Raw genomic sequence first — 19883 nt, 5'->3', positions numbered from 1 at the left:
ACCATGGAGCATGCACTGTCCTTGCCCAACACTACCATGGAGCATGCACTGTCCTTGCCCAACACTACCATGGAGCATGCACTGTCCTTGCCCAATACTTACAATGGTGTATGTACTGTCCTTGCCCAACACTTACAATAGTGCATACACTGTCCTTGCCAAGTGCAGTTTAGCTTACAGTGGGCACATTTTAACTACTGTTACATTCCTTTCAATCAAGCAAGAAGTGGGCAATCCTAGTGCATTCTACAGCCTACAGAAGAAAATAACTGTGGTCTATATTGAGGAGCAGGGCAGCATTGTTGGCACACCATTACCAGGAGCTGTATTAGGTGGAATTCAGTGTTAGAATCAACCTAAACACTAGTAATTTTTAATCTGGTCCTGAACATAAAGAAAATACCATTGAACTTTCTAAATAAAAAAAATCATATACAAACATTAACATAAAACAGTTCTGTGTAGCCACTATTCCTTCTCTGCAAAATATCATAGTCCACCATAGTTGGAGCTGGGAGAAGGGCACAGAATCAGCATGGTTCCCACTGTTTTTTAATGCAGGATGACCAGACATCATGTTTACTCTAAGCAACTCAATAATTTGCATACTGGATACTGTGCCAGCTTCAGAAACTGAGACAGAATTTTTGAGAGGATATTTTTAGGCATCAAAATGGGTAACTGGATAATATTTAAGGACAACTGCTATTTAAATTAAGTTAAGTGCTCTAAAAAATGTAAAGTCCAATTTTAGGTCTAAAGCTGAACTACTTGCAAGCACATTAGTACACAGATGAAATATATACAATAGAGCTCCTTTGTCTGCCAAAAGATTTGTATTTCTGTCCATCACATCATGAAATGTAGGAAGCTTTGCCACATAGCACAGTCCTCTATGGGATGTTGGAGACTTAAAAGAACCTCATTATAAATGCCATGAAGTTTGTAGATTCTTTGTAACATTTACAAGGATGGGTAGGTTAGGATGAGTGTCACTAGATATAGTTGGTGCAATCTTTGAATTCTTTTCAGCACCCATCCCAACTTACCTAACCATCCTTGGTTAATGTTGCAAAGAATCTGCTAAACCTACCAACTCCTTGTGATGTTTCGCCTTCCCCTTGTGAATAGTGGATTGCTGAAGCAAAAGGGAATTATTTTTGAAAATGATAAATTTTAAAAGGTGATCCTACCCTCCCAGTTATAATAATGATGTAGGGTAAATTCATATGAAAACAATGACATTTATGTAAAAATTACATTTTCATAAGTATGAATAATTCAGTTCCCAGGTCACTGTTATACATACAATGTGATTCAAAGCAGCAAATCTTAACTCTGCACCAGCACTGATGCATTTTCATCTACAGTTGCTAATAACAAAAAGCTCACTCTTGTGTGATTCGCCTTTGAACCATTGTATGACTGAATTCCTCAAAGCTCTTGATATAAAATTAATGTTGTTTTCCAAGAAAACATATTTCCATGTGTCCAGCAAATATTATTTCATGGGACAAAAGAGATCCTCCATCAATGTGAGCTTTGCTGTAATGCAAATTGATTCAGTACAGGTCTGCATGTGTAACCACACGTGTTCTAGGACCTAGGGGATCTGCTTGCACAATAACCAAATACATATAGAGGATTGATTTTTTTTTATGCCCGAAGTTCAGTTTTAAATTGACCAAACACATTCCATTCCAAACAAAAGAGATACAAAGCCTTATAGTTCATTTTGTTTTTTGAAAGCACCTCAGTCATAGTAGGTAGGTCTCTGCCATCATATTGTAAAAAAGCAGCCTCCTTGTTTAAAATTGGTAACATCTCTGCAGAAGTCCAACTCACTGCCTGCTAAGTCCAAAATGATGTTCCATTCCTCAGCTCCCATCCATTCCAAATGTTTATTTTCATTCCTTATACTTACAGTGTTGGTGGCTTGATTCCAAGTGTCTTCCCACACAATATGGGTCTGATTTATTAAAACTCTCCAAGACTAGAAATGAAAGACTATTATAGAAGAACCTGGGGGATTCAGCAACTTGGCATGGATCTGGTCCTGGACTGAAAACGTTTGCCTTATTAGCAAATGATTTTTTATCATGCATCCATTTAAATCCATACCAGGTTTGGTGGATGACCAAGGTTTACCTGTGATAGTCTAGCATCTCCAATCTTGGAGAGCTTTAATAAATCAGGATAATGCTATGTACACTGGTCCATTAATCCTCACCCGATACGAGTGGTCAGGCTTGTCTGAAGTGAGAATCTGATATGTGTGCAGTGGTCGCCTGACGTCGTTTATGGATCCATTCCAATGGATCCATGAACGACAGACGGTAAACAACTGCAGTACAAGAAAATAGAGAAGAGCACAGCGGGGTTCTGTTTGCTCATCTTCCCCTCTCTATAGAACAGAATGGCCCTGTGTGTACAGCATTCATTCATTTATCTGGTACTCTTTTCTGATCACATCCAGCAACAAAACTTGAATGTGTATACACTCCTAAGGCTCTGTGGGGAGCGTGCTTTTGTCAATGGGAAGGAAGCTCCCGGCAGATGTCCCTGCAAGACGTTTTTGTCATCACATGAAGATATAAACTGTTTCTTGCTGTACTACTTAGGGAAAATCTAGGCTATAATTTTGTAATTTCAGGAAACACTATTTGGGGTAAATTGAGTGGATCTTCAAACTCCACACAGTTGCATTGTATTTGGATAAGGATTAGGCTATGTACACAGGTCAGATGATTCTTGTCTAATTATTGCTTCAGGGCTAGTATCGGACGGGAATCTGACATGTCTACAGAAGTGAAGGGGAGAGAGCACAACAGGGTGCCGCCCGCTCATTCTCCCCCTCCCCTATCCATAGAGCAGAATGGAGCTGTATGTACAGTGCTCGTTCATGGATCTTTGAGTCGTTTTGTTGTTGGAAAGGATCGAGAAAGATTGCTTTAAATGATAAAAGTCTAACGTGTGTACACAGCCTTAGAAACCAACTGATCGGTTTCTATTGTTGTCTTCAGCATAGACGTTATTGACTGCTGTGTATTTTTCATTGTATACACACGTATATTTTAGTGTGTGCAGCCTTGGTTTGTGTACATATTTGTCCCTTGTTTATGTTTTGCAGTGTGTTTGCAGTTTAATGCTGAGGAAGTACAGATTGATTTCTCATTAGCTGTAGTTAGGACCCATAACTCGTGCTTTCATTTCTTTTTTTCCCGTAACCTCACAAATTGATTTTAATTAACCCATAATGAGATAGTAGGAAAGCATTTCGTTTCATCTTGGGTAACTAAATGATAAATGGCTTGTAGTCGTTGGTCCAATAATTAGCAATTACGATTTTCTAATTCTATATGTACACCCCATGCATCTTTTTTTATTTAATCTGGCCTTGGCAGTGTCTCTGCTGCACATCATTTGTCAAATTTCTATTTGTAAAAGATGTCCCTCCTCTGCCATGGAAAGTCATATTAATAGCAATGATCATTTTAAGTAAATTGGCAAATGGCAATTTGTTTTACGAAATGTTCCTCCCTTTGTAGTGCTAAATGCAGATTACCATTTGTTCCAGTCTGGTATCTTGAAGAAATAAATTATTTGTAACAGATATAAATTAATGTGGTTGCTATTTACACACTATATACCTTATTTGTCATTTGTTTTAATTTTCAGAAGGCTTGGCATTAATTGATTATCTTTATAATATTATAGGATTTAGTGAGCATTTACACCTTTGGTTGTTTTTGCTCCTATAGATTGTGTAGAGGGTCTTGGCTTTCCCTTGGGATATAGTATATTTGACATTTCTATGTCCTGTGGTCTGTGTTAGGTCTTCCATAAGAATATATTTCAGCTTTAGTTATTCTATATTAAAGAAGAACTGGAATGCACAAAAAGTTTTCAGTTGAATTCCACCCTAAGCGGGGCTTTTTTAAAGAAATAAATAAATATGTTAATAATTAAAAAAAAATTTATTAGATAAAATAATTTAATATAATAATTAAACATAATTTATTAAATAAGATTTTTCTATTCGTATTTGTAGAGCAAAATAGGTAAACCAGTTTTATTTTTGAAACATTTGACATTACTATTGATTAAAAATGGACATATATATATATTTCTTTAATAAAAGATCTTAGAACATAACGTAACAACGAAATCAGTTGCCAAAATATACATTAGATGTGTTTGAATTTAAAATATACTATAGCTATATAGTGAAAGTACATAGAAAATAAAGATGGGGGAGGAAAAATAGGAAGACAAAATAAAAAAACAATAACAACAATTATAACAACAAGCAAACGACACCAGTCTAAATTATCGCATTATTAGAACATACGATTAATGGTTTAGCACAGTATGGATGGTTTAACCATACATCCTAATCTTTAATTAAACATTTATAATAATTGTCAGTGATGGCAAATGTTTTTTCTAAAGAACATTGTACATTTAAGTCATATATTACTTCTGAAATATTTAGTATTGTGGAGCTCTTTCATTTCCTTGTAGTTTGGCACTTAGGAGAATATATATTGCTATGGCTCTTGTTTCTACAGGTAAGTCGTCTATATTGATTTGTAGTATGGCTAGTTCAGGACGAGGTATAAATGTTGGCACCTCCAAATTATGCAAATCTCTTGACAGACACTCTTTTTGCTTTAGAAGTTGTTAGAAGTCTTGAGAGATATTGAAGTCTCCACCTACAATTACTTGTTTGTTTAAGGAATTTGCAACGGAAAATATGCTGCTTATAATTAGGTGCATATAGGGTCACCAGTGTGTAAAGTTGAGAATTCAATTTACAGGTTAATATCACTTGGAGTCCATCTGGATCTGCCACATGGTCGATTTAATTAAATTTTAAAGTATCTTTTATTGCAATCAATACTCCGCAAGCTATTTTTGTTGATACTAGCTGACAATTTGTGGGAGAATGCCCGTAGATTCCAGTTAGGTGTTTTCGCTGAATGGAAATGAGTCTCTTGTAAAAATAAGATTTCTCCTTCAAAAGATTGAACTTCCTTTTGTACTAAAGAATGCTTAAATTGACTGTATACGCCTCAAGCATTTAGAGATACAATACGTATTACCATATTGACATGTTAAACCACAAATAAACATGGATGGTCTTGAAAAAAATGACATTTTATCCTATATTTTTTTCTATTGTGGTAGAATCAAATATATGATACCAAATTTGTAAGGTATTTGGACCTTATTTTCACCTAGGAAGGGGATGAAAGGGCCTGTATATTATTATTATTATAATTACACAGTACTTATATAGCGCCATCATATTACGCAGCACTGTACAAAGTCCATAGTCATGTCAATAACTGTCCCTCAATGGAGCTCACAATCTAATGTCCCTACTATAGTCATATGTCAATAATGTAGTCTAAGGTCAATTTAGGAGGAAGACAATTAACTGCATGTTTTTGGGATGTGGGAGGAAACCCGAGTACCCGGAGGAAACGCACGCAGACACGGGAGAACCTGCAAACTCCATGCAGACTGTCCTGGCTGAGATTCGAACCTTGGACCGAGCGCTGCAAAGGCTGGAGTGCTAACCCCTGAGCCACCATGCTGCCCTTGATAGGGTTGTAAGTAAATGCTGTGGTGAAGATTTGTGGAAGTTTATTAGGGATCCAGGGGCTCCAATTTTCTTCTGATACAACAATTGAGAATTGCTGGGAAGCACCTGGCTGATGCTTAAAAGGAGCGTGTCTTTGACACTGGGGGAAGTTGCAGCCTGAGGCTGGGATGGATGAGGCAGAATGGCTGTGTGAAGCCTGTGAGCTTGGTGAAGATCTCCCTAAATTGAGGTCTGTGGTACCCACAGAGAGACAGATATTGTGTAGCTACAATTCAGTACTTTATGTGCATGTAGATATAGAGAAGAAATCCAGGGGTTTTTGAACAAGCGTTCCCAAGCATATTATTTTTAGAATCTCAGAAGCTTTTGACCACATCTGATTTTTGCAAATTATAACCTGTGGAGACTGGTGCAGGAAACGAAAGAGATTGGTGCTGAAAACCTCCAGGAAGTGGCAAGTCTATGGATAAAAATACCTTGCTGATGAGAGATGTCAGGAGAGAAGTGACAGATTGGTTCAGTTTGACAGGAAGCCCATATTTGCATAAATAGTCTTTCTTAAAGTGACCTGAAGAAAGAAATATTGGATCTGGAAGTGGCTAGGCTACAGCAATTGTAGAACAGTCAGGGTTCCACTCCTGTTAGCTAAGAACAGGAAAATGAGGCTACCGGTTTACCAAAATTAGATAAAATAGATTGGAAAGCATTTTTTGAGCTAGAGACTTATTTCTTCTTCTACATTTAGTTTGGATCTATTCTGTTTTATACCAGTGGTTAGGGCTGTCATGAAATGTTTTCTGGATACACAATCTCAAACTCGTTTTACCAGTGTAGCGTTGTTTGGATATCACAGCATATACACAAATATTCTTACTGACGATATTTAACCCTCTATAGGTATATTATTTGTGTAATTATTCTAGGCCTGATTTGGTATTATTATTGACATTAGGCCCTGAATTAACCTAACCTATAACCTCCTGTATTATTCTTTCACTGTAATGTACCCAATAAAAAATTATTTCTGGCATAATCAGGAAATTAGAGTAGAGCTGTGTAATGTTTTATGATTTGCTTTATTTGAAGTCCCATTGCAGGGCCATCTTTGTCCTACTGAAATAAATGTAATGGGCATAATATTCCCACCATCACCTTGTTACAAACTATTACATTCAGACACTGTTTTTCCAATAATGCCAAAGTGCAGGCAATGTTTTATCAAAAACAGTAAAGTAATGGGCATTTAAATGCAATCCTGTTTTGAGGTTTATGTCTGAGAGACTCTTGCTGGCTGATGGACCATGATCATTGTTCACTGCAACATGACCACACACCATTCCACATTTCACACCATCCATGTTTAAGTTTTTTTCAAAATGACTAAAAGTTTGCTACAGTTAGTGTTATTGCTTACCGTAGCACATCATGTTTTTGATTAGGACTTCACCTCACTCCTCTGCCTAAACCTTCACCACCAGTAAAATTGGCTAGCATTACCACTGCTCAGGGGCCTTCTTGTTGGTTTTAAAAAGTGGTGGCCTTTTAAGAGCAGGGCTGTAATATGCAATGGTCTTCCATGCTGCTGGTTTTCTCATACACCACAGGAGAATATGATTGATGACGCATGTTTTTTACAACAGGAAACCAGTGCAGTAGACTGTTGTTGAACTCACTTGCAGAACCCAGGTTTTCATCTGTAATGTAAATAGGATAGTGCTTGTAGATAACAATGTATGCAGCAAGAAAACAAATGCCAAACTTTGGGTAATTTACATTTACAGCTGGTTGGGACCAACATTTTCTTTTTATTACCAGATTGTAAGATTGGCAGGCAACTCACTGCTGGTAGTTAGAAAGAACAACCTAATGGAAAGTGAGGGAGACCTGACTTCACAATTCCACTGCTTGTATTTTTAATCTTACGCCCTATCTACACTATCGCCCTATGGCACTTGTACGTAACTATGCTCATTACTGCAATGTACAGTTATATGTACTGGTGTATTGCAGTGCCATTTAGAATTCCCAACACATCTTTTCAACACATTTGTGGTTCAGTCCATTTGCAAAATTGAGCAGGGCAGACCATCTAAAAGAGTGAGCTGACTTAACGCTTGTTACGCATGTTTAAAGAGGACTACCAAGTGCACTAGTGTTATTGAAGTCATAGGAATGAATCCAGAGTGCCAGCAGCTACAGAGATCAGTGAGGACTTTAGTGTAAAGCTTAACTGCGTGTAACAAATATGTGAATATTTGAATGTCTTTAGCTCTTCCACATGTCTACTTTAAGCCTAATCCATTGTTGTAACACAGGGTAGGTCCAAAAGAATATCGAAGAGAGACCTGCTCTGTGAGACCAGACATATTCATTTCTTCTATTTTAATTTTTAGGCCTTGTCCATACTTTTTTACTGCAGAAACACATACACAACTGCGCTCGTTAGCCAAATGCACATACATGTTGGCATTCTGAATGGCGCCTTAACACACCTTCCTATTACCAATTGTGGTTTGCTGCATTCCTAAAAATGTCTGATTTTGTGAGCACTGGGCAACACAATGCAAGTTAACACATAACTTGATGTAATGTACTAGTGACATTAATGCAATGCACTAGTATTACTGGAGGATTAAGGATACATTGTTGCAGAGTGGCAGCAGCTACAGAGGTCATCAAGCTAAAACGTATTACTTACTTGTTAGGAAAATATAAATGTTTAAATATCCAAAGGTTTCTCACATGTCTTATTTAAGCCTGCAGTGGGCCTGATGTGTACAAAAAAGTAGGTGGATAGGAAAATTAGGGCACGGCTTGCTATGAGCAGCCCACTTCTTCCCTTCATTTTTATCCATGAACCTTTGTGAATTTTTTGAATAGTTAATCAACTCATTTGTTAACAAGGTGATCAATAAACTTAGGTCAGTCTGCTTGTTCATTGCCTGCAACACAAATATTGTACAAATATAAAACACTGCACTTCCATAAATATTATTGATCGTATTACTCCATAATTTTCGTATGAACATTAAAAGATCATTTTGTTGATAATTCCCAGGTTGGCAGGAACAGCTGTGCAGATAATTCTCAAGGCTGCGTGTGTTAAGAACTCGGCTAAGTAACTGAAATGTAACTTGCACACACCAGATGTCTCCTGGAAACAGAAGCTAGCAATTACAGTACAGAAATATATTTAGAAAGTAAACAGTTGTGGAAAGTCATTGAGAAAACTCTGGATAATTTGGGATGGTGCTTTATCACCCATACATATTCTGGAGTTGTTACTGTAACTAACCAAATATGCGCCTTTCTTAAAGGTGTGCAAATAAAGGAAGGTTTGCAAGAGATACAGTGGACCCATCAGACAAAGGTCCCGTGCTACTAATTGGTAGGGTGTTTTTGGGTAATAAGAGAGGACCATGTACATAAAGACTGGTAAGGGTAAGATCTCTTCCATGAGGTAGAAGCCAGAACAGAAGAAAAACCTTGACATTTAGTCCTCCCTTGCTGCATCCATGACTGACATTGGACGTCCACTGTACAGACATCAAATTCCGGTCCGATCCCAGATAATCAGACCAGAATCATCTGAGGTGTATACGTAGCCTTTCTCTTTATCTTTTGTCTTCAGCACAGGGAAGTCCTTTGCTGTAGGGATTGGGGATGTCGTTAGGGCCATTCTCTGCTTCAATACACTGTAACTGAAGTGCATAAATATTATACCCTAAATATAAGTAGGTCCCCGGTCTTCTAGCATCCTTCATCCTGGAGAACTGAGGAAAAAATGCCGCAGGGTTACCTGCAAAAGCAGCCTTTTCATTTTGTACAATAATAAGTGTATTGTTGATACTCTATACCTATTGCAGGTCCAGGACAGGGAGATAAAAGCAGTCTCTCTCACAGGGCACACTGTGAGGAATAAAAACTGAAAAGGTATAGGTTATACATACATTACATACATTTAACAGCGATAATGCACAAACATTTGCATGGATACCCTGGTTTATGACACCATGATTTACTAGTACTTCACACATGTAGCATTTATCTAGCTTGGTATCGAGGGCCTGACAGTTTTACGTGTTAACTTCTGTAATATTCTTATTAACATTTTCTTGTAAAATTACAGTTTTGGGTTTTGTCTTTTTTGTCTAATATTTCATTCCAGCCAACTTACTCCAATGTAAACATCTTTAACTCTGCTTTTTAGCTCCTTAATATAGTTAAAAATAATTTACAATAATCAAGGTTGAATTTCTAGAATTGCCTTTTGATATCAATTCAGGTATTCAATTCTTAGATCAAGATGTGCAGATTTGCAGCTCTGGATCTTTTAAATCATGTAAAAAATAAATCATGTAAAAATAACTAAAAAATAAAAAAGTTGAACAGCTCACTAGATGATGTTGTTTTATGGCTGTTTTCATGAAATAAAAACCCTAAAAGGGGCACCCTGGATATAGACAATACATTAAAGATTTAGTAAGAGCCCCATGGCAGTGAAATAAAAACCCCAAAAGGGGCACCCTGTATAAAGACAATACCTTAAAGATTTAGTAAGAGCCCCATGCCAGTAGGCAAAGTTAGGAAGAGAAATGTTCATCAGAAATATGTAACCATTCACTTGAAAAATGACAGCTTAGATTCTGCTTGGCATGTTGGTAGCCTCATTCTGTATTTTGCTGTACCCCAAGTCTTACCAATAGTCTAATACACTTTTAAGGTGTTGTTGGCATACATGGCTAATTCTTTATCTTTATATTTCTCTGCAGGTTTCTGAAGAGCCGGATTCTCTAGTGTCTGAGGTTAGTAATTTTTGTTTCTATCAAAAAGAAAGGGTCTACATTAGGTGTAGCACAATAATTGAAAATTAGGCATGCAGAAGACAATACGAACGCCTCCCTGGGCTGTTTTTTTGTCATCTCAGCATAGCACTGGGGCACCTCATTGTATAGAAGTGCTTTGTATACAGTAACACACACGCACACACACAAAAAGCTACTGTTACCTAGTGTTAGGATGGCTCACCCATCTATTGGCTAAGGAAGTTTTCTTCATATATAATCAATCCAAATATTGGCCATTCTTTTCTGCCAACCTCCACCTCAAATAACACATTCCTGTTGGCATAGGAGGCAGCAATCTGTAATATTGATGGGCCAGTAGAAATAGGTCTAAAATTAAGAAGCAGTTCTGACACTACCAAAAATTGTATTGGCTGACCCCCTCACAGAACAAAATCTTTATGTCAGCATTTGTTTCAGGTCACCAAGTGAAAGCTGGGGCAGCACGTTGGCTCAGTGGTTAGCACTCTGGCCTTTGCAGCCCTAGGTCCCAGGTTCGAATGTCGGCCGTGATTGCGCTCCTCCGGGTACTCTGGATTCCTCCCAGACTCCAAAAACATGCAGTTAGGTTAAATGGCTTCCCCCTGAAATTGACCTTAGAGTGTATTATAGACAAATGACTGAGGTAGGGACATTACATTGACAGCTAGTGACATGACTATGGACTTTGTACAGCGCTGTGTAATGTTGGTGCTATAAAAATACAGTGTAATATTCATAATAATCATAATAGGCTTCTAGCATGACTGTTTTTTAATGATGGCAGGTCATTGCTCATATTTTAGTAACTCTCTACCCTATACGCATCAAAAACGAAAGGGTTTGTGTAGCTAAGGTTTAGTCTGCAGCCTCCCAGCCTCTATAAATCCTGCTATGCTGCTTTAAAACGCCATCTTGGCTACCATTGGAGGTCTTGGAAGACAGAAGAATGGCAGCCTCATACAAATCAAGTGAGGTACATGGCCCCACTTATTTATTTCTGTGCGGCTAGTAGGGACAATGGCAGCTAAATAAATTGGTGGGAAATGTAGGTTTGTCATAAATTTGACAATTCAGTTATTTTAGGTCAGGACAATAAAATCATCACTCTGGGAATGTTATCTGTTCCTTTTCTGTTTTTATTTTTGCCCGTACAAGCTTTAAATTATCCTTTCTGATCCATTAAAAGTTTTTAAGTGTCTCATGATGATAACAGAATTTTAGATACAGCTGTGTCTGTAGAATGCTTTCAACCTTCAGCCCTAAATTTAATGTTCCACAGATACAACATGCAGTATCCAACTGCATGAAATTTCGCTAGCTGCATTTGGTCTAATACAAGGTTGCTTATTCATTTTTCTGATTGTACGGTATTTTGATTAAAAACTCAAAATTTGTATTCAATTAACCCTCAGCTTTATACTAGTAGCTTAGACTTCTGTGAGTGGGCAAAGTCCACTGTTCGTATTTGTAGCAGCAATTCACTAGGGTTTGTTGGAAATAACATGAAATATTAATGTGTGACCTAAGGATATTTACAGACACTGAGATTAGAGGAGAATTCTGGCTTCACTGAAGGCATATGGAACTCTAGTTATGTATCAAATTGTGCACAATATGCTTCCACTTATACTGTAAAGCTGCCCATACATTGTTTGGATACAGAAAATATTGCTGCGTTTTGCACAATGATATGGTTTGGAACAGCTACAACATTTGTGCTCACATGATCCAAGTTCTGAATATTTTTTTTAAACTTCCACTGAATAAATTTGTATGTTAACATTCTTTACAGTAATTTTTCTTTTAAAAAGGTATTCCAACAGTGTATTATGAAACTCATTGGCATAAAAGTGGCCGATCCACCCAACCATGTGATTACATGTTAAACACATGCACAAATAATGTAATAGCGTGGTAATACTCTTTAGAAAACCCATCAGAGAGACCACTACTCAGAGAATATTTCTTACCTCCAATGATTTTGACCTCCCTTGGCTGTAGGCCAAGCAGAGATGTCATTCATTCCCTGCTAAACAGTCAATAGTTTAGTTGATGGATTTTGCTAGAAGTCCACACACCCTCGCTTCCTCTTCTCTCATTTTTACCCTTTGTTCCCTTCCAATTTCACATCAATATTTCATAAAATCACTTAATTCAATTAAAAATAATAATGCATGAAACGTAGCATGGACTGGTGCACACTGCAATGCATAGATAGAACATGAAAGGGGGCTATAGCTGGGCTCCCTGCATTCACCTCAGTGCTCCATTTTTAGTTTTAATTTGAGTTTGTATTTTAAAATGTATATGTTGTTGCTTATAACAATTAGGACAACATGTTACATAACAAGGGACATTTTTTTTTAGTGAATTCCTATCCTAATAGTGTTGCACAGTAAGTTTTGTTAATGACATTTAATCTACAGGATTATTTGAGTTTTTCTGTAGGTAGTGTATTCAGCAGCCTTCTCACACAAGCCCTCTAGGGAATTTGTTGTTTTTAATGTACAAAGGTTATTGTTCCTGACATAAATTCTTTTCCCCCCAAGTATAAGTCAGTGGAATTGTAAAAACACCTTGTTACAACTTGGAAGAATCTTAAATGAAGGTAAGAGCGAGGTAAAGATTGCAAGCTGACGTGGAATGCAAGTAAAATGTACTTTAAAATCTGAATTTGCTTGTCTATGCAACTTCTATTATATTTGGACTGAAAGAAAACACATACAGGAAGTTCCAGAGTTAAGGACATACGGACGACTCCTAGTTACGAACAGGGCTTCCCTGCTCGCACGTGTGCAGTACGGAGGCTTGATGGGGGGAGGGGGCGGTTTGCATGGCTTGCAGAAGAAATCTTTTGCTAAACACAGGTGAGATTGCGCTCTTCTGCAAACTCTTGTAAACCCTCTAATGAACAAGTCAAACTCTGCAGTTGTTTCTTTTTGCATATCAAAGCACCACTTGCTCCAGGAGTTAATGTCTAAGCTCTATAAAGTTCTTTTTCTTTTCTTGCTTTGTGATTAACTCACAGTGAGGATTTTATACAGTAACTGACACCATGCTGCCTAATAATATGTTGAGACAAACATCTGTCCTAATTGCATTTAATACATTAATGTACCTGTTCCTACTTACATAAAAATTCAACTTAAGAATAAACCTACAGTCCCTATCTTGTATGTAACCCAGGCACTACCTGTAGTTTTTGGATGATTTTTCTCTCACTCGTCTCATAGCACCTTTCTGTGCCCATGTGGTGAAAGGCCTATTTCTTTTTCCATTAGGAATAAGGATCAGTCCGTAAATGAAATCATTTTTATTTTTTTTTTTTACTATTTGAATATCTCATTTTTGCTATCATGAACAAATTTGCAATAATTACAATAACTTGTAATAATCAGTGGGCGGCCACCAATTATTTCAGTAACTATAAGTGAATGTCAGACTAATCATACCAATTACAAATATCTTGGCTGCATCAAAAGCATACTCGAGACTAACCATTAAGAAAATGTAACATAGTATTAGGAGTTTTGGCACAACCATTCAGCAATCTTTTTGTGTGAAATTATTACAGCAGCAGACCTTAGAATGCCAAGGTTTCCACTGCAAGAGGTCCACTGGAAGTGGTGCTTTGATGCATACTATTAGGAGCTTGGAAAACTTACTAGGCATGAAAATTTGAATTTTGGTCAATCCTAAACATGCAATGATGACCCGTGGGTAGGTCTAAGCTACTTTTAACACTTATAGTTTTATAAAGTTGTGTGTATGTATATGGTGCACCCATTAATGGTATAGGCCAACCTCTGCTGGCCTCCTCCAGCACAGCCATGTCCTGAATAATCCACCCAAGACTGGCAAGGCCTTCGGAACATTTAGTTATATAAATCCTGAGTGCACTCATAAAGGATTGCAATGTTTTGTCTCCAAATCAAGGTGCTTATTTACTGTGAAAGTTTGTGTTTCGAGTGCTTTTTATCAATTAAATCATTAGCTGCAGCAGTACTTAGAATATCTAGTAAAACGCTTGTAGATCTGTATATTAAGTCTCCTAGGTCTTCTAAGTCAGACTGTGACACCTAACAAATCTAGTATATAAGGTATTGCCTTGAGTTTGTTATGTAAAAATGTAATTTTAATAACATTGGTACTCCCCCCCCCCCCCACCTGACACTTAGTGGGGTCATGTATAGTGACATACAAGTTTAGTAAGATACCTTAGATAATATACTAGATAATAATAAAAAATGGATAAACATTGACTTGCCTCTGCTTCCTTAGTAAGTGTGCAAGTAGTTTCTCCCCTAAAATACCCTTGGAGAAATCCCTATCCAACTGGTCTTTCAGTTGTACAAACTGTCTCTTCAGTCAATGTGACCACCAGAATAAACTTGATGTGCATTGGAGAGAGTTTATAAATGTTGCTAACGAAGATAAATCGTTCGGGAATTACACTTGTTAGCCGAAATCTTCGTTAGCGGAAACTAAACTAAAATACAGCTCCCCGCAGATGCAGATTGCTATTGCACATCCACAAATGCATTTGTTAGCAGAGTCCATCTTCATTAACTGAGGCAGAAGCCCAGCGGAAAAAATCTTCGTTAGCCAATATATTCCTTAGCAGGGTCACTCGTTAGGCAAGGTATCACTGTATATTATAATTTAGTATTGAGGATTGAATCCTCTTTAGTGAGCTCTTTGTTGTTTAAAAAGGTCCTGAAATGATACTACAGATTTGGTCCTTTAGGGTTCTTTGCATGCTGACCAGGACTACCAGCTCCTTGCTTGAAAAGTCAAGTAAGCTTAAAACATTCTGGACCTGATTTAGTAAAACTCTCTAAGACCTTCATGGGTGAACCTGGGTAATCAGAAAATCATGTGAAAATCTCACTTTTCTGGACGCTGCCTATGTAAACCCACTGACCAGGGGCTTAATTACAGTAAGGGACACAAAGTAAAGAATTGATAAGCTGAATATCCTTTGAACCACCACATGGCTATGTGACAATGCTTTCCTTCGGGCTAAAACACAGTTGTGTTACATTAATGCATTGGTGTTCGATTTGAAATGAGCATCAATGCAAGTTAAAAGCTTTATTGCACTTTGCGGTAACATGGGCATATCTAAATGCAAACATCTAAATGGGCCCTTAGGCCTTTATTTCATTGTATTCAAATTGTATTTCAATTTAAAGCAAAAGGTTTTAGCTGTTGTTAGGAGTTAATACGTTACAGGCACATTCAATTTTTCTTTTCTTTTTTTTTTTTTTTTGGACAATGTTTTGGAGTGTTCTATTAACTCCCTCCACTGCTGGGTCTAGAAAAGAACATTGGTAGCTACAGCAAAAATCCTCTAGAGGGTGATTAGCTAAAGTCTAATAGAGATTAACATCAGCAGCATTAAATGGAATAATGCCATTCATGTAAGGTCATTTAGTGATGTTTAGAAATTTGCTTCTCAGGCTCATTTAGGAGGGTTGAGTTTGATTAGCATCAGAAATTGTCTGGTTCCCATTACGAGTGCATGCAGACACCACAAATCAAGGGGTGCAGATGGAGAGAGTGTACACCATCTGGAGAGCTTTTTATGTAATCTTCAGCAGCACTATATATAGGAAGTAAATGTTATCACTAATATTTATATGTCATGATTTTCTGAACACACATCTTTCTACAATAACTCTTCAGTGCATTATTCAATCTTGTTTTAAGACAAACTCCAGGCAAGCAGCGAAAATGGCTGTGTGTGTATATATATATATGTGTATATATATATATATATATATATATATATATATATATATATATATATATATACACACACACAAAGTATCTGAATTTCTGTTCCTTCCGTGAAATGTGTTTGTATTCTGAGTTATTGTCGAAAAAGAGTTTTTAATGCTCCACTTAAAGTAGCAGTACAAGATCTTTGGTGAGGAGCCAGGACCAAAATCACAGCTATAAAGACAATGAGCCTGATTTAATAAAGCTCTCCATGACTGGAGAGGATACACTTTTATCAGTGAAGCTGGGTGATCCAGCAAACCTGAAATGGATCTGGTCCAGGATTCAAAACATTTGCTAACAAATAAATTATTTTATAGAAATTCATTCCAGGTTTGCTGGATCACCCAGCTTCACTGATAAAAGGGTATCCTTTCCAGCCTTGGAGAGCTTTAATGAATCAGGCCCAGTGAGTTGAGCCTTATATCACTTAAAGGGGAACAAAACCGATGTTGCTCTCCCGGTCTTTTTCATTGCAGGGGCCGACATCTTTTTCTTTGCTCTCTTTCTGCAGAGGATCTTCGGCGATCTGGAATGGCTTGGATGATGCAACTCATGGGGGTGATGCACACAGGTGTGCCGGAGTTCATCCATTCCCAGCATGTGCAGGAGAAGCTGGGATGTGTTGGGTGTCCTGGCAACCAAAACTGACGTTGCACATGCGCAGCTCACCCTTTTCCAGATACCTGGAAAGATCAGGTAGGAGGGGATATTGCAGAAGGGACATCACCTGCCCCCTTTGCAGTAATGACCTGCCTGATCGTGGATTCCTAAAAAATGAACTTTAGTTCCTCCTTAAATATTTTGTTGGTCCCACGTTTTGCTTTATTTAAACATGTAAAAGCAACATACAGAGATAATTTTGCTACTTAATGTATGTAAGAGGGGAAGAGCAAGACATCTGACCCCGGAGGAACCTTTTCTTTTTTTCAAACACAAGTTATGTGTTCACGTACACTGTCACGCATTTTTATTTGTCTCCAGTGTTTATCTTATTTTGGGACATCATGTTAAGGAGATTTCTTAATTGCTGCTTCCTGTTTAGGTCTCTTTATCCTGTTTTCCCTTTCTTAAGCATTGAGGCATCCACTGATTGTGGCAGCGGTTGCCAATGATTATGTAGTAAGGGCAAGTATGCCCACTGTGAAATACGCAGTGTTGGAAGGCAATAAATAACTTTTTCCTAAAGCTAGAAATATTTAGGATTTCATTTTACCAAACGTTTGTTACATATGGAGCTTTAATCCTCAATATACCTATGCCTAGTTTTTCTTTAGTATAGCTTTAAAAGTGAACTTGACAACTGATTATATTAAACTGATATAAACATAGCCATGACTTCACAAGTGAGAATAATCCTCTCCATTCTGAATTCCTTTTATTGGCTGCAGGGCTGAAAAATATTTAGCTTGTGTTTCCTAAAGCATAGTCCACATGAATACCAGAAGAGGCAGACAACATATAATTCTGACCCAACTGTTCTCCATTTGAAACTAAAAATAGAAGCCAGGGTTTGCACCAAATAGTACAGAACATCATTTAGTGACTCAATTAAAATAGGTAATATGGCACTTACAAAAGGCCCCTTGGTTCAGACACATAACAATATCATATATAAAGTCTGTTGCAGCTTAGATGTAGAAGAAGTTGTGCTTAAAATAGGTGAGTGCTTCATCTAAATCCAAACTTCAACTTTCTTCATATATGATACTGTGATGTATCTGACCTAAATGTTATATTACACATTTAATTGTTTTTTTTACAATTAAGTATTCTTAACAGGTATTAAGAGTTTTATGATGAGCCATCATTGAACTCCGTAGCTACAGGCAATGTGAAGCAATTCATCCATACATTTATACAGCAAAAGTATTGACGTTGGTCAAGTTACTCCCAAAGCCAACTCGGCTACCCTGCTTTTGTTCCCAGCAATAACTCTTCCGTGACTGTAAGCAGCGTATATGATGAGTCTGCATCAGAGCTTTACATTTCTGCCTTAGAGAAGTGACTTTGGGGATTTGCTGTCTGGGAGGAGGAAGCCTGAAGGAGTATTGGTATACATATTGGTAATTAAAAGTGCAAATTACTGGTACCCAAGATAAAAACAAGCACTGCAGAGATCAACTTTAATAGTTTTAGTGACTGAATTATGAGGTGCATAGATAAAAAAAAGGAAAATAAAATAGATAATTTTGTTTTAAATACCAGGGTAACATATTTAGAATTTGTAATACTTAAGGGTGGAGTTTTGCTGTTACATTTAAATCTGCTTTAAAAAAAAATAAATGCCCAGAAATTCTGAAACTGAAAAAACACAGACATTGTCCCCCACAGGATGGTGCATGCATGGGGAAGTTCATTCAGTCCCAGCAGCCCCAGGGAATACCCAAGCCCAGGTACTTAGAAAAAAGGTTACAAACATGCAGGTAAGAATGTTATATCCCAGAAAAAACATAACCTGTCCCTTCTGCAACAAAAACCTGGCATGTTTGCTATTTTAAAATTTCATTTAAAGTCTGCATGTGAGAAGAAGAGCCTCACTGTAACTAGGAACTCTCTGGGTGAGTTCTTCTCTGAACTAAACATTGTGATCCCGGTCTCTGGTACATTCTCCATGTAAGGCTTTATAGATAGAAAGGTAGCGTGCTCTCGGTTAATGTTTTGCCTATAAATGTCCCATTAGTTTTCATCTCACAAAGTACAACTACATAGTCTAGAACCTGAACAGCAATGCAGATTCCACACATACTGGCAAATGTATGCAATGAAGCTCTCTGTTCTGAATCTAAAACAGATTCGTCTTATTCACTGATACTGTCTGTGTGGGGAATTTTTATTTTGTACACTTGATATATATCCCCTATATTCTGTATGTAGGGCTGTCCATGAAACTCTGAGACCTTGAGGCTCATTATAGGTCCAGTTGTCAACTTTTATTCTTCGATTTAGGATGACAACAGGTTTCAAATTGTGCTTTTCAATTTGCTCTGTCACTTCCACTTTGGGGTCTACATGGCTCCTAGATGACACCTATTATACAGAAATGTTTCACCGGTGTTACTGTCCTCAATAATGATGTGCGTCCAGAACTGGAGTGAGTGCATGTAGACACAAGAGGTGGAAGAAGAGAAGAGACGTATAAGGGGGGATATGATCACCCTGTATAAATATATAAATGGTCCAGATAGGGACCTCTTATCCCCATTATTCACTTTGAGATCATTACAAAGAACAAGAGGGAACTCTTTGCATTTAGAGAAATAGAAGTTTAGGCTGCGGATAAGGAAGGGATTCTTCACTGTAAGGTCTGTGAAAATGTGGAATGGGCTCCCTCAGGAAGAAGTTTTAGCACTTACTATAGATTGCTATAAGAAAAAGCTGGATGTTTTTCTAGAAGCACAGAATATACCTGGGTATTAAAGCTTTATAGTAAAGATAACAGAGACTTTTGATTCAGAGAACATTTGATTCATGGAATCAGTAAGCAATTTTTTTTCCCCTGTTGGAGCAAATTGTACCTGGAGTTTTTTTTGCCTTCCCTTGGATCAAGTTTGTTCATGGGGTTTTATATCTGGGATATGTTTATTTCTCTAGTGGTTGAACTTGATGGATTTATGTCTTTTTTCAACCTGACTTACTATGTAATTATGTATGGCAAAATT

General features: G+C 37.4%; 1 protein-coding gene across 1 annotated transcript in view; it reads left to right on the top strand.

Moving 5' to 3' along the window:
* The window catches only part of CHLSN (cholesin), a 187762-nt gene that overhangs the window by 47029 nt on the left and 120850 nt on the right, over nucleotides 1-19883 (top strand). Inside the window, exon 3 of the mRNA XM_072417714.1 lies at nucleotides 10384-10416. Within this exon, the coding sequence (XP_072273815.1) occupies nucleotides 10384-10416 (33 nt within the window). The remainder of the gene's footprint in view (nucleotides 1-10383; nucleotides 10417-19883) is intronic.

This window comes from Pyxicephalus adspersus, chromosome 7 (genome assembly GCF_032062135.1).
Source record: "Pyxicephalus adspersus chromosome 7, UCB_Pads_2.0, whole genome shotgun sequence".
Lineage (NCBI taxonomy): Eukaryota > Metazoa > Chordata > Amphibia > Anura > Pyxicephalidae > Pyxicephalus > Pyxicephalus adspersus.
Note: the sequence above shows the minus strand (reverse complement) of the source record. Positions and strands in the feature narration are given on the sequence as shown.